Raw genomic sequence first — 16,877 nt, forward strand, 5'->3', positions numbered from 1 at the left:
TCAGCTGGCTGGAATGTTTACTGAGATCTTTAACTTCCTGCTTTGGCAGTCTGAGGTACCTACCTGCTTCGAGCAGACTTCACTCAAACCAGTGCTTAAGAAGAACATGGTAACCTGCCTCAATAACTATCATCCAGTAGCACTTGCATCAACAGTGATGAAATGTTTTGAGAGGATGATGATGAAACATACCAACTCCTGCCTCAGAAGCAACTTGGATCCGCTCCAATATGCCTACTGGAGCAGCAAGTCCACAGCAGATGCCATCTCATTGGTACTACACTCAATCCTAGGACATCTGCATACATTATGATGTTCTTTATCAACTACATCTCGGCATTCAATACCATCATTCCCTCAAAACTACTCAATAGGCTTCAACGTCTTGACCACAGTACCTCCTTGTGCAATTGGATCTTTGATTTCTGCACTTGTAGACCCCAGTCAGTTTGGATTGGCAACAACATCTCCTCTACAATCTCCATCAGCACTGGTGCACCACAAGGCTGAGTCCCCTGCTCTACTCATTTTTCACTTAAAACGGTGTGGCTAAGCACAGCTCCAAAGCCATATTCAAGTTTGCTGATGATGTCACGTTGTAGGCTGAATCAAAGGTGGTGACAAATCAGCATATAGGAGAGAGATTGAAAATCTGACTGAGTGGTGCCACAACAACAACTTCTTAGTGCCAGCAAGATCAAGGAGTTGATCATTGACTTCAGGAGTTGGAAACCAGAGATCTATGAGCCAGTCCTCATCAGAGGTGGAGAGGGTCAGCAGCTTTAAATTCCTCAGTGTTTTCATTTCAGATGACCTCCCCTGGGCCCAGGGGTGCCCAGTGCAATTACAAAGAAAACACGGCTTCACCTCTGCTTCCTTAGGAGTTTGCAAAGATTTGACATGACTAGTGAGTCTTACTTCAGTAGTGGTCAAGTTGCTGGAGAAGATCCTGAGAGGCAGGATTTATGAGCATTTGGACAGACACAATCTGATTGGGGATAGTCAGCATGACTTTGTCAAAGGCCGATGGTGCCTTACAAACTTGATTGAATTCTCTGAGGATGTAACAAAAGACTTTGAAGAAGGTAGAGCAGTAGATGTCGTGTATATGGATTTCAGCAAGGCATTTGATAAGGTTCCCCATGCCAGGCTCATTCAGAAGGTAAGGAGGCATGGGATCCAAGGAGACCTTGCTTTGTGGATCCAGAATTGGCTTGCCTACTAAAGGCAAAGGGTGGTTGCAGATGGTTTGTATCCTGCATGGTGGTCAGTGACCAGTGGTGTTCCGCAGGAATCTGTTCTGGGACCCCTCTTCTTTGTGATGTTTACAAATGGCCTGGATGAGGAAGTAGAAGGGTGCATTAGTAAGTTTGCTGATAACACAAAAGCTGAGGGTGTTGTGGATAGCCTAGAGGGTTGTCAAATGTTACAGCGGGACATCAACAGGATGTAGACTTGGGCTGAGAAGTGGCAGATGGGCTTCAACCCAGTTAAGTGTCAAGTGGTTCATTTTGGTAGGTCAAATTTGAAGGCAGAATATAATGTTAATGCTTGGCAGTGTGGAGGATCAGCGACACCTTGGGGTCTGTACCCATAGAACACTCAAAGGCTCTGCCCAGGTTGACAGTATTGTTAAGAAAGCGTATGGTGTGTTGGCATTCATCAACCGTGGGATTGAGTTCAAGAGCCGGGAGGTAATGTTACAGCTACATGGGACCTTGGTTGGACGCTGCTTGGAGTACTGCGTTCAGTTCTGGTCATTTCACTACAGGAAGGATGTGGATACTATAGACGGAGTACAGAGGAGATTTACAAGGCTGCTGCCTGGATTGGAGAGTATGCCTTGTTGAGTGAACTTGTTCTTTACTCTTTGGAGTGATGGAGGATGAGACATGACCAGATAGAGGTGTATAAGATGATGAGAGGCATTGATCGTGTGGATAGCCAAAGGCTTTTTCCCAGGGCTGAAATGGCTAACATGAGGGGGCACAGTTTTAAGGTGCTTGGAATTAGGTACAGAGGGGATGCCAGGGGCAAATTTTTCAGAGAGTGGTGGGTGCGTGGAATGCACTGCCAGCAAAGATGGTAGAGGCAGAGACAATAGGGTCTTTTAAGAGGCTCTTAGATAGGTACATGGAGCTTAGAAAAATAGAGGGCTATGCGGTAGGGAAATTCCGGGCAGTTTCTAGAGTAAGTTACATGGTCGACACAACACTGTGGGCCAAAGGGCTTTTAATGCATTGTAGATTTCTATGTTCTATGACATCTAAAACTTTGATGAACTTCTCTAGATGTGCAGTTTATTGACTGACTGCATCACAGCCTGGTATAGAAACACCAATGCCCTTCAACGGAAAATCCTACAAAAAATAGCTGATACAACCTAGTCCATCACAGGTAAAGCCTGAGCACATCTACACAAAGTGTTGTCACAGGAAAGCAGCATCCATCATCAGGGACTCCCAGCACCCAGGTCACGCTCTCTTCTCACTGCTGCCGTCAGAAAGAACGTACAGGAGTCTCAGGACTCACGTCACCAGGTTCAGGAGCAGTTATCACCCCTCAGACATCAGGCTCTTGAATCAAAGGGGATAACATCACTCAGCTTCACATTTAAATGTTCCCACAACCTATGGACTCACTTTCAAGGACTCTTCACCTCGTTCTCAATGTTTATTTATTATTATTATTATTTGTATTTGCTCAGTTTGTTGTCGTTTTCACACCGGTTGAATACCCGAGTTGGTGCAGTGTTTTATTGATTCTATCCTGGTTATTATTCTACTCTGGATTTATTGAGGATGCCTGCAAGAAAACGAATCTCAGTGTTGTATATGGTGACATATGTACTTTGATAATAAACTTACTTTGAATGTTTTTGACAATTGAAAACTAAATAACCAGCTATGAAAAATATATTTAAAAAACTAAGATGCAAGAACTTAAAAAATTAAGAACAACAGAAACAAGTTTTTTTTTGCTTCCATTCAGAAATTGGCCCTGTGCCAGAGCTAACCAAGAACAAACAGACTGTTTGAGCAAACTCTAACGTTAAAGAACAATGTTTGGACTTCACACAGAACCCTGAAGTTGCTGTTGATTATGCGGGTGACTGTGTACAAATTCCTTCCACATCCCCAAGTAAAACAAAAAGCAATATTGATGTGGCTGATCATCAACCTATGGGTTCTCATAAAAGCCAAATGGTTCACAGAGCTTCTTTAGGGAAGGAAAACTAGTGGCTTCATTTAGTCTTGTATGCATGGCCCATGGATTTATAGTTAATTCAAATGCCCTCTAAATTGGCCTAAAAGGAAGTTCATAGCAATTAAGAAATAATGATACCTAAGTTACAAAAATAGAGTTTTCCATTTCTCCCCTGTTGTTTCCCTCCAGTTCCACGTTGACTGTACAAGCACAAGTAATACATCTCATACTGAAAGCAGAACACTCACTTGGCGCAGTTGTACAAGTCACAGCAGTAGCAAGTGTTACTCTGTACTTGCAGATCGCAAGACTCTGTCAGGCTCTGGCATGGTACCTGTAACCAAGAGAAGAATGGGGTGGTGTAACGCAATTGCCTTGGTTTAGTAGTGGGAAATGAAAATAAATGTTGCCGACAGGCGTCATAAAAGCTATACTGAATAACTACATATGAGACTGAAGAATGTTAAACAACATTACTACTGTAGTATTGCCAAACAGTTGGAATTAGCTATAGAGCAGTCCTGCCAATGCACATATTGATCATCAACAAGTCTGCAATTAGAACATTGAACAGAACAGCATAGGAACTGCATACTTAGCACACCATTTTTTACCAAACGAATTAAACTAGCAAATGACTAAAATAATAATCCCTTCAGCCTAGACAATGATCATACCCCTCCATTCTCTGCACATTCATGTGCCTATCTAAGAGCCTTTTAAAATTCCTCTGTCACACTTGCCTCCACCATAACCCTTGGCTGCACACTGCACATTCCAGGCACCTACCATAAGACCATAAGACCATAAGACAAAGGAGCAGAAATAGGCCATTCAGTCCATCGAGTCTGCTCCACCATTTTATCATGAGCTGATCCATTTTATCCTATTTAGTCCCACTGCCCCGCCTTCTCACCATAACCTTTGATGCCCTGGCTACTCAGATACCTATCAATCTCTGCCTTAAATACACCCAATGACTTGGCCTCCACTGCTGCCCGTGGCAACAAATTCCATAGATTCACCACCCTCTGACTAAAAAATTTTTTTCGCATTTCTGTTCTGAATGGGCGCCCTTCAATTCTGAAGTCATGCCCTCTCATACTAGACTCCCCCATCATGGGAAGCAACTTTGCCACATCCACTCTGTCCATGCCTTTTAACATTCGAAATGTTTCTATGAGGTCTCCCCTCATTCTTCTAAGCTCCAAGGAATACAGTCCAAGAGCGGACAAACGTTCCTCATATGTTAACCCTCTCATTCCCGGAATCATTCTAGTGAATCTTCTCTGTACCCTCTCCAACGTCAGCACATCCTTTCTTAAATAAGGAGACCAAAACTGCCCACAGTACTCCAAGTGAGGTCTCACCAGCGCCTTATAGAGCCTCAACATCACATCCCTGCTCCTATACTCTATTCCTCTAGAAATGAATGCGAGCATTGCATTCGTCTTCTTCACCACCGACTCAACCTGGAGGTTAACCTTAAGGGTATCCTGTACGAGGACTCCCAAGTCCTGTTGCATCTCAGAACTTTGAATTCTTTCCCCATTTAAATAATAGTCTGCCCGTTTATTTTTTCTGCCAAAGTGCATAACCATACACTTTCCAACATTGTACTTCATTTGCCACTTCTCTGCCCATTCTTCCAATCTATCCAAGTCTCTCTGCAGACTCTCTGTTTCCTCAGCACTACCGGCCCCTCCACCTATCTTCGTATCGTCAGCAAACTTAGCCACAAAGCCATCTATTCCATAATCCAAATCGTTGATGTACAATGTAAAAAGAAGCAGCCCCAACACTGATCCCTGCGGAAAACCACTGGTAACCGGCAGCCAACCAGAATAGGATCCCTTTATTCCCTCTCTCTGTTTCCTGCCAATCAGCCAACACTCTATCCACGTATGTAACTTTCCTGTAATTCCATGGGCTCTTATCTTGTTAAGCAGCCTCATGTGCGGCACCTTGTCAAAGGCCTTCTGAAAATCCAAATATACAACATCCATTGCATCTCCCTTGTCTAGCCTACTGGTAATTTCCTCAAAAAATTGTAATAGGTTTGTCAGGCAGGATTTTCCTTTAAGGAATCCATGCTGAGTTCTGCCTATCTTGTCATATGCCTCCAGGAACTCCGTAACCTCATCCTTGACAATCGACTCCAACAACTTCCCAACCACCGACGTCAAGCTAACAGGTCTATAATTTCCTTTTTGCTTCCTTGCCCCCTTCTTAATTAGCAGAGTGACATTTGCAATCTTCCAGTCTTCCGGAACCATGCCAGAATCTATCGACTTTTGAAAGATCATCGCTAATGCCTCCACAATCTCCACAGCTACTTCCTTCAGAACACAAGGGTGCATTCCATCTGGTCCAGGAGATTTATCGACCTTTAGCCTATTCAGCTTCCTGAGTACTTTCTCTGTCGTAATTGTGTCTGCGCACACTTCTCTTCCCTGCCACCCTTGAGTGTCCGGTATCCTGCTGTCTTCCTCAGTGAAGACTGATGCAAAATGCTTGTTCAGTTCCTCTGCCATCTCCTCATCTCCCATTACAATTTCTCCAGTATCATTTTCTATCGGACCTATATCTACTCTCACCTGTCTTTTACTCTTTATATACTTGAAAAAGCTTTTAGTATCCTCTTTGATATTATTTGCTAGCTTCCTTTCATAGTTAATCTTTTCTTTCTTAATGACCTTCTTGGCTTCCTTTTGTAAGGTTTTAAAGACTTCCCAATCCTCTGCTTTCCCACTAATTTTTGCTTCCTTGTATGCCCTCTCCTTAGCTTTAACTTTGGCTTTGACTTCTCTTGTCAACCACGGTTGCATCCTTTTTCCACTCAAAAATTTCTTCTTTTTTGGAATATACCTGTCTTGCACATTCCTTATTTCTCACATAAACTCCAGCCACTGCTGCTCTGCCGTCTTTCCCGCCAGTGTCTCTTTCCAGTCAACTTTGGCCAGTTCCTCTCTCATGCCACTGTAGTTTCCTTTACTCCACTGAAACGCCGACACATCAGATTTTGGCTTCTCTTTTTCTAATTTCACAGTGAACTCAATCATATTATGATCACTGCCTCCTAAGGGTTCCTTCACCTCAATCTCTCCAATCACCTCCGGTTCATTACACAATACCCAATCCAGTACAGCCGATCCCCTGGTGGGCTCAACAACAAGCTGTTCTAAAAAGCCATCTCGTAAACATTCTACAAATTCGCTCTCTTGAGATCCAGTGCTGACCTAATTTTTCCAATCTACTCGCATGTTAAAATCCCCCACAATTATCATAACACTGCCCTTCTGACAAGCCTTTTTTATTTCCAGTTGTAACTTGTAGTCCACATCCCTGCAGCTGTTTGGAGGCCTATAAATAACTGCCATCAGGGTCCTTTTACCCCTGCTATTCCTTAGCTCAACCCATAAAGATTCTGCACCTTCCGATCCTATATCATCTCTTTCTAATGATTTAATATCATTTCTTACCAATAAAGCCATGCCTCCCCCTCTGCCTACCTTCCTATCCTTCCGATACACCGTGTATCCTTGGACGTTCAGCTCCCAGAGACATGCATCCTTTAGCCAGGTCTCAGTGATGGCCACAATATCATACCTGCCAATCTGTAGCTGTACAACAAGATCATCCACCTCATTTCTTATGCTGCGTGCATTTAAGTACAACACCTTAAGACCAGTATTTGATACTTTTTGCTTTGATTTCACTGCAACTTTATTGCACTGCAACTCATCCCAATGGTTACACATTTGCCCCATCACCTGCCTGTCTTTCCTGACATCTTTACTGCTCACTAGCTTAGATTTATTTCTGTTTTCCCCTTCCTCCGCTCTATCATTCCGGTTCCCATCCCCCTGCCAAATTAGTTTAAACCCTCCCTAACAGCTCTATTGAACTTTCCCGCCAGGATATTGGTCCCCTTCGGGTTCGGGTGTAACCTGTCATTTTTGAACAGGTCATACTTTCCCCAGAAGAGATCCCAATTATCCAAGAATCTGAAGCCCTGCCCCCTACACCAGTCTCTCAGCCAGGCATTCATCTGCCTGATCCGACTACTCTTGCCCTTGCTAGCATGTGGCACAGGTAGCAATTCCAAGATTACTACCCTGGAGGTCCTGCTTCTCAGCTTCCTTCCTAACTCCTGGAAATCTCTCTTCAGGACCTCCTCCTTTGTCCTATCTATGTCATTGGTACCAACATGTACCAAGACAACTGGCTGCTCACCCTCCCCCTTTAGAATATTCAGGACCCGATCCGAGACATCCCGTACTCTGGCACCTGGGAGGCAACACACCATGTGGGTATCTCTTTCAGGCTCACAGAATCTCCTGTCTGTTCCCCTGACTACGGAATCCCCTATGACTACCGCATTTCTCTTCACCCTCCTTCTCTCCTGCACAACAGTGCCAGGCTCAGTGCCAGAGACCCGGTCACCGTGGGCATCCCCCGTCAAGTCATCCCCCTCAACAGCATCCAGAACAAGAAATTTGTTGCAGTTTCAGTAAAACGAAATTGCACTTATCCCCTCAGGTATTTGACATTACAAGCTTGGGATTCAATTTGTGCACATGCTCTCGAAAAGTTTCACCAACCCTGCACTAGCGCCTTCCAGGGATTTCCTGAAACTGGTTGTGCTGACAATTAGACAATACCAGCTTCATGGGTGTCTTTAGGCAATATTTTTATCCCGTTTGAAATTAGACTCTGCTCCTTTTGGGTGGGTTGCCTTCTTCTGGATAATTACAGTGGCAAGAGTGGAAAATTGGGTAGGGGGAAGGGGTTGTGATATCACGATCCAAGCATACCGTCAGCTTCAGTACTTAGTTACACCATTCAGATTAGGCAGGGGGTTAAAATCAATCCACGAGGCTTCCTTAATATACTTAGGGAAGTGAGAGCAAATAAATTACTAACAATAAGCCACTTTTGTTGGCTGATTTTTCTAAAATGAAATTCCGCCTGTGTAGTTTTGTTTTCAGTAACTAAATTCCTCCGACCAACTTCACCTCCTATTGTAGACTTTCCCTTCTCCCCTCCCTTCCTTCTCCAGATCTCATTGTCTCTCTATCTCTAACCATTTTCAGTTATGACTCGGCCTTAACACTTTTTTTCTTTCCACAGATGCTACGTGATTTGCAAGGTATTTTCAGCAATTCTGTTTCTTTTTAGGTTTCCAGCATCCGCACTATTTTCCTTTTGGTTTTATATAAAATAACGGCCCTGTAGAAGGGTCTCAGCCTAAATCATTGACTGTTTATTCCTCTCCACAGAAGCTGAATGACTTTCGTAGTTCATTCAGCATGCTGTGATTGAAAAGAAATATGCCAAGGTAAAGACGCTAGATATGTTGATGATGTTCATTTAACATCTTTTCATTCCAGTAGGGGGTAACGTCACTGTTATGCTTAAAATTTAAAGCTCTATAAGCACATATAACATTTAGAAGCAAATTGACATGAAGGGAATCTCAAAATTTTGGTGAAGCATTTTACTGTTGAATCTCTTCTGCGATTCATGAATCAGTCAAGCCATTCTAGCTGCTTTAAATAACCCAGCCATGTACTAGGGCTGTGACGAGAATACACATAAAATTAAGATGTTTGCTGGCCTGGGTTAGCATCAGTGACATCAGCAAGTGGTCTGCCACCTGCCCTCAGGGGAAGGAGAGATAAGGAACAATGGAGCAGTGTCTGGAGATGTGTAATGCAGGGACGTGGGAGAGAGAGCTGTCTGGAGCGGCTCCCCCCTTTGAACCCTGAACTGTTTGAAGTGATGGACAGGCGATACCCCAGCAGGGGGATAAAAAGGGACCGGTTTGCTAAGGCGACACACACACGCCACCCGAGGTAACGAGACCCTGGAAGCGGTGCGCCTCTCACGAGTTGGTGAGAAGTATCAGACAACGGCCAGGGTGGAAAGGTACGATCAGCGGGAACCCGGTGTGTGTCCGCCCTTGCCTGGGTGCTGGGTTCACTGCAGAGGATCGACCACATCTGGAGGAGGGGTCACAGTCGGTGACCTCAGGTGACATCACCAAGGACCCGCCCAAAAGTTGCTTGTGAGCAATCTCGCCGGTCTGTGAGTGAAGCCGTTCTGAATGATCAGTTGTTCCTGTTCTATCTCTCTCTTCCCCCACGTTGCCCATCGCCATGGCAACGATTACTGCGAACTGAACTACTAACTGGACTGAACTTTGAGTCATTTTGAAATTTGGTCATTTACCCCTAGACAACATAGAAACATAGAAACATAGAAAATAGGTGCAGGAGTAGGCCATTCGGCCCTTCGAGCCTGCACCGCCATTTATTATGATCATGGCTGATCATCCAACTCAGAACCCAGCCTTCCCTCCATACCCCCTGACCCCTGTAGCCACAAGGGCCATATCTAACTTCCTTTTAAACATAGCTAATGAACTGGCCTCAACAGTTTGCTGTGGCAGAGAATTCCACAGATTCACCACTCTCTGTGTGAAGAAGTTTTTCCTAACCTCGGTCCTAAAAGGCTTCCCCTCTATCCTCAAACTGTGACCCCTCGTTCTAGACCTCCCCAACATCGGGAACAATCTTCCTGCATCTAGCCTGTCCAATCCCTTTAGGATCTTATACGTTTCAATCAGATCCCCCCTCAATCTTCTAAATTCCAACGAGTACAAGCCCAGTTCATCCAGTCTTTCTTCATATGAAAGACCTGCCATCCCAGGAATCAATCTGGTGAACCTTCTTTGTACTCCCTCTATGGCAAAGATGTCTTTCCTCAGATTAGGGGACCAAAACTGCACACAATACTCCAGGTGTGGTCTCACCAAGGCCTTGTACAACTGCAGTAGTACCTCCCTGCTCCTGTACTCGAATCCTCTCGCTATAAATGCCAGCATACCGTTCGCCTTTTTCACCGCCTGCTGTACCTGCATGCCCACTTTCAATGACTGGTGTATAATGACACCCAGGTCTCGTTGCACCTCCCCTTTTCCTAATCGGCCACCATTCAGATAATAATCTGTTTTCCTATTTTTGCCACCAAAGTGGATAACTTCACATTTATCCACATTAAATTGCATCTGCCATGAGTTTGCCCACTCACCCAACCTATCCAAGTCACCCTGCATCCTCTTAGCATCCTCCTCACTGCTAACACTGCCACCCAGCTTCGTGTCATCCGCAAACTTGGAGATGCTGCATTTAATTCCCTCATCCAAGTCATTAATATATATTGTAAACAACTGGGGTCCCAGCACTGAGCCTTGCGGTACCCCACTAGTCACCGCCTGCCATTCTGAAAAGGTCCCGTTTATTCCCACTCTTTGCTTCCTGTCTGCTAACCAATTCTCCACCCACACCAATACCTTACCCCCAATACCGTGTGCTTTAAGTTTGCACACTAATCTCCTATGTGGGACCTTGTCAAAAGCCTTTTGAAAATCCAAATATACCACATCCACTGGTTCTCCCCTATCCACTCTACTAGTTACATCCTCAAAAAATTCTATGAGACAACGATAGAGCTTGATTGATGCTGTTATCTTAATTCTGTGCACATGTGTGTTTATCATCGCTGAACTGTTGCATTTATTATCCTTTCGATTACTGTGTTGCTTGTTTCTTTAATAAAACTTTCTTAGTTCTAGTACTCCAGACTCCAACTGAGTGATCCATTTCTGCTGGTTTGGCAACCCAGTTACGGGGTATGTAACATAAGTGGGGTTCTCGTCCGCGATTTTGAACGCTAAATTTGGGACGGAGTAAATTGATTGGGTTAAAATTCCCGAAAGAAAGAAAAGACAAACAGCAGAAATGGAGGTTGAGGAATTTATAAAGGCGCCGACCTTGGAGGCATTAGAGGATGCCAGGAAATCGGAATTGGTAGCTGTGGCCAAACGGTTGAATCTTGCTAAGGTGAAGTCGACAATGAGGAGACAGGAGATACACAGAGCTATTGTAGAGCACTATGTATCTAAAGGTGTGTTTCCCCAAGGTGAGCTGGGGGTGGTGTCTATTGAAAAACCTGCTGGAGACGCGGTACAGGTACAGCTTGAAAAACTGAGACTTGAGCACGAGTTCCGGGTATGGCAGTTGGAGCGAGAAGAGAAGCAGTTAGAAAGGCAGGAGAGAGAGTTAGAAAGGCGGGAGAGAGAGAAAGAGGTAGAAAGGCAAGAGAGAGAGAGAGAGACAGTTGGAGAGAGAAGAGAAAGAGAGGCAATGGGAGCGAGAAGAGAGAGGAGAAACAGAGGGAAAGGGAATTTGAGCTGGAGAAGTTAAAGATAAGGGCCGAGCAGGGGCTCGTGCCGAACCAAGGTGGAGGGTTCCGGGCGACCCAGGAGGTTAGGCTGGTTCCCCCATTTGACAATACCGACGTGGATCGGTACTTCCTCCACTTCGAAAAAGTGGCTATAAGTCAGGATTGGCCGAGGGATAAGTGGGTTGTTTTACTTCAGAGTGTACTGAAAGGGAAGGCCCAAGAAGCTTACTCAGCTTTATCCGCGGAAGATGCCCAGAGGTATGAGGTGGTGAAGGAGGCCATCCTCAGGATTTATGAGTTGGTCCCGGAGGCATACCGGCAGAGGTTCCGGAATGCGAGGAAGCGGTGGGACCGCACGTATTTGGAGTTTGCCCGTGAGATGCAGACATATTGTGAGCATTGGTGCGCCTCAAAGGGGGTAGAGGGGGATTATGACAGACTGCTGCAACTGATCCTGATTGAGCAGTTTAAAGGTTGTGTCCCTGAGGGTATGAGACCCTACCTCGATGAGAAAGAGGCAGCCACGTTAGCCGCAACTGCTAAGTTAGCGGATGAGTATGCGTTGACGCATAAAATGAAGGTTGCCCCGAGTAAAGGCTACCAGAAGGGTAGTCAGGACGGCGGGGAGAGTCCGCCGGAAAAGTCAGAAAGTAAGCCGGGGACTAGTGAAAAGGATAAGGTAGACCGGGAGCAGTCTGGTAGGAAGTCTCCTGGGGTCGTCTGTTATAATTGTGGGAAAGTCGGACACTTTGCGTCCAGGTGCTTTGCCCCAAGGAAGGAGACGGGGAAAGGAAAAGCGGAAATTTTGAATGGCTGTATCGAGCTGGTAAATGAACCGCTAGGGAAGGACAGGTCTGAAAAAGTCCAGGAAGGGCGCGAGAGGTTTATCTCGGCCGGATTGGTGTCAGTGAAGGAGGGGTTAAAACCAGTTCCAGTGCGGATCTGGAGAGACACGGGAGCGTGTCAGTCACTAATACTGAAGAGTGTATTAGAGTTTAGCTCAGAGACCCAGACTGGGGAGGTAGAGGTCAAAGGTGTTGGGGAAGGGACAGAGTCAGTCCCTTTGCACCAGATACATTTACAGAGCAACCTGGTCTCTGGACTAGTCACGATCGGGGTGAGGTCCGAATTACCGATGAAAGACATGGAAGTCTTGCTCGGTAATGACATCGCCGGAGGAATCGTGTTCCCAGTCGTGAGATTGACAGGTCAGCCTGCCAGCATTGAGGCCCCGCCCATGGACTCACAGGTTCATCATGGGGCTGCAGTGGTGGATTTAACTGTGGTGGTAAATTTAGCTGAAACATTTCTGCCAACCTTGTATGAGACAGGGTGTAGTGAGATAAGAGGTAGTGAGGGAGCTGGGACAGACGTAGCAGTAGCCAGGAAAGAATTTGTGCAGACGCAGGAGCGAGACGAGGGGCTGATGGTTTTGGCCGAGACCGCTCTCTCTGACACAGCCTTGACAAGCTATTGTGCGGATGAGGAAGTGCTAAGGAAGAAAGGGAAATCAAGGACAGTATCCGCAGATGAGGAGTGGGGGGTGGTGCAAACGAGTTATGGGGATGAGGTTTTTAACATGGCCCACGAGGTACCCCCCGGCGGACATTTTGCGGTGCTGGAGGAAACAGTTGGTGGAATCATGAAAGAGATTTACCGGCTGCCCAGGGGGAAGAATGTTATTGATCATGACCGGCTTTTGATATGCTAACAAACCTAGTCGGTGTTAGCGTGGAAATCAATGAGGCTAGGGGCCCATGATAAGAGGAAAAAACCATTTTGAAAAGATTAGGATGGGATCGATCAGATGGGAGAAGGCTATTGTTTTGGCCAGGTCTACTGATAAGGTCTCTCCCTTAATCCCCGAACAAAGCGAATCTTTAGAAGTAATTAAACGACTCGCACCCGTGGGTTTGATTGTCCCGAGGAAATGCAAAGAACTGGGACGTTGGGTGATGTCTGTTACAATAGGGCAGCCTAGTAAAGAACACTCATATATATTGAGTAATTCAGTGACTAAAGGGCTGATGAACACAGAGGTGTGTATTGGCAATTTAATACGGCTGTCTGAAGCCAGCTTGGTAGTGAACCTTGAAAAAAATGAATTCGGCCACACAAGGGTCACTTACCTGGGAATTGTGGTGACACAGGGGCAGCTGGCAGCGATGCAAGCTACAGTGCAGGCTATCGCTGACCTCCCAACCCCGACGGACAAGAGGGCCCTCAGAAGGCTCTTGGAGATGGTGGGGTACTGCAGGAAGTTTTGCAATAACTCTGCAGTCAATACCCGTCCCCCTCCTATGAAGCCCTTGCGAGAGAAAACTGAGTCGGAATGGGACGACCCTTGTTATTGTGGTCCGGGACAAAACCAAATGAGAGGTTACATTGGTCGCAATTCATCAGTGTTTTTGGCCACTATGAAGTTTGCTGAGTTGGAGCCTGGTCTAAGGGATTATTAATAACACGTGTAAAAGGAACAGAAAATGTGATGACTGTCTGTCAAGGTGCTGACAGCTTCAAATTCTCTGTATTAGCCAAATAACTGATAAAGATGTATATTTGTGTGTGTATCAAATAATGTAGTCATGTTTATAATTTTTACCTCCCGGTAAAAATCCTTTAAAGGGGGGAAGTGTGACGAGAATACACATAAAATTAAGATGTTTGCTGGCCTGGGTTAGCATCAGTGACATCAGCAAGTGGTCTGCCACCTGCCCTCAGGGGAAGGAGAGATAAGGAACAATGGAGCAGCGTCTGGAGTTGTGTAATGAAGGGACGGGGGAGAGAGAGCTGTCTGGAGCGGCTCCCCCCTTTGAACCCTGAACTGTTTGAAGTGATGGACAGGCGATACCCCAGCAGGGGGATAAAAAGGGACCGGTTTGCTAAGGCGACACACACGCCACCCGAGGTAACGAGACCCTGGAAGCGGTGCGCCTCTCACGAGTTGGTGAGAAGTATCAGACAACGGCCAGGGTGGAAAGGTACGATCAGCGGGAACCCGGTGTGTGTCCGCCCTTGCCTGGGTGCTGGGTTCACTGCAGAGGATCGACCGCATCTGGAGGAGGGGTCACAGTCGGTGACCTCAGGTGACATCACCAAGGACCCTTGAAAGAATTTGGGAGCCTGTTATCTTGTGTATACACAAGTCTAAACTGTAAAATATAGAAAAAGTCATATTTCATACATAGGAGTTTTACATATCCTAGTGGAACGTAAATAATTTGTTTCAGACCTTTTTCCAAAACATCTGTTTACATCAGTAAAGAATCTTCCAGCACACATCTTTCATAACATAATGCCTTCCTCCAGATGTGGCAATGAAAACTTGTCTCTAACACACAGCAGGAATTTGGCAGGCTGGATTTTCCCAACGTTATAGAACTTGTCTGCTATCTTATGGCTTGCTTCATCCACTTTTCATTGTTGTTTTCAGGAAGATTACCTCTAAAAATCATAAGCTCGTAGGGAAGAAGGGAAATGAAGTTTATCCCCACCACTTTCTTTCATTGTAATATTTGCATGCTTTCTAATTGTGTTTTATGCATGGTAGATACGTCAAGTGCACAATGAAATCATGCAGATTCAAGGAAATCTGCAGATGCTGGAAATTCAAGCAACACACATCAAAGTTGCTGGTGAACACAGCAGGCCAGGCAGCATCTATAGGAAGAGGTACAGTCGATGTTTCGGGCCGGGACCCTTCGTTAGGACTAACTGAAAGAAGAGATAGTAGGGGATTTGGAAGTGGGAGGGGGAGAGGGAGATCTGAAATGATAGGAGAAGACAGGAGGGGGAGGGATGGAGCTAAGAGCTGGAAAGTTGATTGGCAAAAGGGATACAAGGCTGGAGAAGGGAGAGGATCATGGGACGGGAAGCCTGGGGAGAAAGAGAAGGGGAGCCCGGAGGGTGGAGAGCAGGCAAGGAGTTATAGTGAGAGGGACAGAGGGAGAAAAAAGAGAGGGAAAAAAAAGAGGAAAAAAGGGGGGAAAAATAAAAAGTATTAAAAAACATATTAAATAAATAAATAAGAGATGGGGTGTGAAGGGAGGAGGGGCATTAACAGAAGTTAGAGAAGTCAATTTTCATGCCATCAGGTTGGAGGCTACCCAGACGGAATATAAGGTGTTGTTCCTCCAACCTGAGTGTGGCTTCATCTTTACAGTAGAGGAGGCTGTGGATAGACATGTCAGAATAGGAATGGGATGTGGAATTAAAATATGTGGCCACTGGGAGATCCTGCTTTCTCTGGCGGACAGAGCGTAGGTGTTCAGCAAAACGATCTCCCAGCCTGCGTCGGGTCTTGCCAATATATAGAAGGCTGCACCTTTGCGTTTCACGATACTGCAGGTGCAGAATCTAGAGCAACCCACCACATGCCAGAGGAACAACAGGTCTGGCAGCATCCACGGAGGAAATAGACTGTCGAGGTTTTGAGTCAAGATCCTCCATCTGGAGTGCCTCAGCATCTGGCGTCGCACCTACTGCACTGGATTTACTGCCTTTGTTTCTTTGACCATCTTCCCTGTTAACACTCGTAATCTCTTTCCACATGTCCAGTGTGCTTATCATTTGCTTCCTTTATCCTTGGATAAGGCTTCTCATTCCTTCTTGTTTAACTGTATCCTTGAGACTCAGATCAACCATTCCCCATGTACTTTTCTAAAGCCATTCCTTCTGTTATTGCCCATTAGAAATCTCACCCTTATATTGCTGGCACTCTAAATTTGATGTTCCTTTTACTCTTATACTTCTGCAGCTGCCAGCCTTTCCTGTAAAATTGATCTAGTCCCCAGAAAAACTTCTTTTGAAATCTCAGAACTTGTCAACTTTACAACCTTCCTTTCTAACTTCCATTTTGCTTCCAGATTTATTTGCCCCATTTCTGACATTTCTCTTCCCTTCTGTAGCTCTCTTTGCCTCCATCTCAGGAAACTATCCACTGACATGAATGGTACATTCACCGACTCCTATGGCCACTCTGACTATACCCCTGTCCAGCATGCTATCTCTTCCAACACGAGTGGGAGAACCTAGCACTGGTGGACACCCCTTTTGAACAGAGATGGGGAGGATTCTTTTTTAGCCAGAGGATGGTGAATCTGTGGAATTTGTTGCTACAGACAGCAGTGGAGGTTGAGTATTTTTAAAGTATATTTAAAGAAGTTGATAGGTACTTAATTAGTAAGGGTGTCAAAGGTGTGGGAAAAAGGCAATAGAATGGTGTTGAGAGGGAAAATAAATCAGCCATGATTGAATGGCAGAACAGACTCAATGGTCCAAATACCCTAATTCTACTGTGACTTGTGGTCTTATGGTCTTATGGAGAATCTGCAAATTGAAAGTATGAACAGTAGATCATCCAGGTTAAGGTAGCCCTCATCTCCTGAGACTGCCTCTTTATCTCCTTCTGATCCACACAT

General features: G+C 45.4%; 1 protein-coding gene across 1 annotated transcript in view; it reads right to left on the reverse strand.

The window, feature by feature from the left end:
* Positions 1-16,877, reverse strand: part of LOC134345077 (transmembrane protein 255B) — a 105,659-nt gene that overhangs the window by 11,780 nt on the left and 77,002 nt on the right. The window contains exon 6 of the mRNA XM_063045210.1: positions 3,456-3,541. Coding sequence (XP_062901280.1) covers positions 3,456-3,541 — 86 coding nt within the window. The remainder of the gene's footprint in view (positions 1-3,455; positions 3,542-16,877) is intronic.

The sequence above is a fragment of the Mobula hypostoma genome, chromosome 4 (genome assembly GCF_963921235.1).
Source record: "Mobula hypostoma chromosome 4, sMobHyp1.1, whole genome shotgun sequence".
Lineage (NCBI taxonomy): Eukaryota > Metazoa > Chordata > Chondrichthyes > Myliobatiformes > Myliobatidae > Mobula > Mobula hypostoma.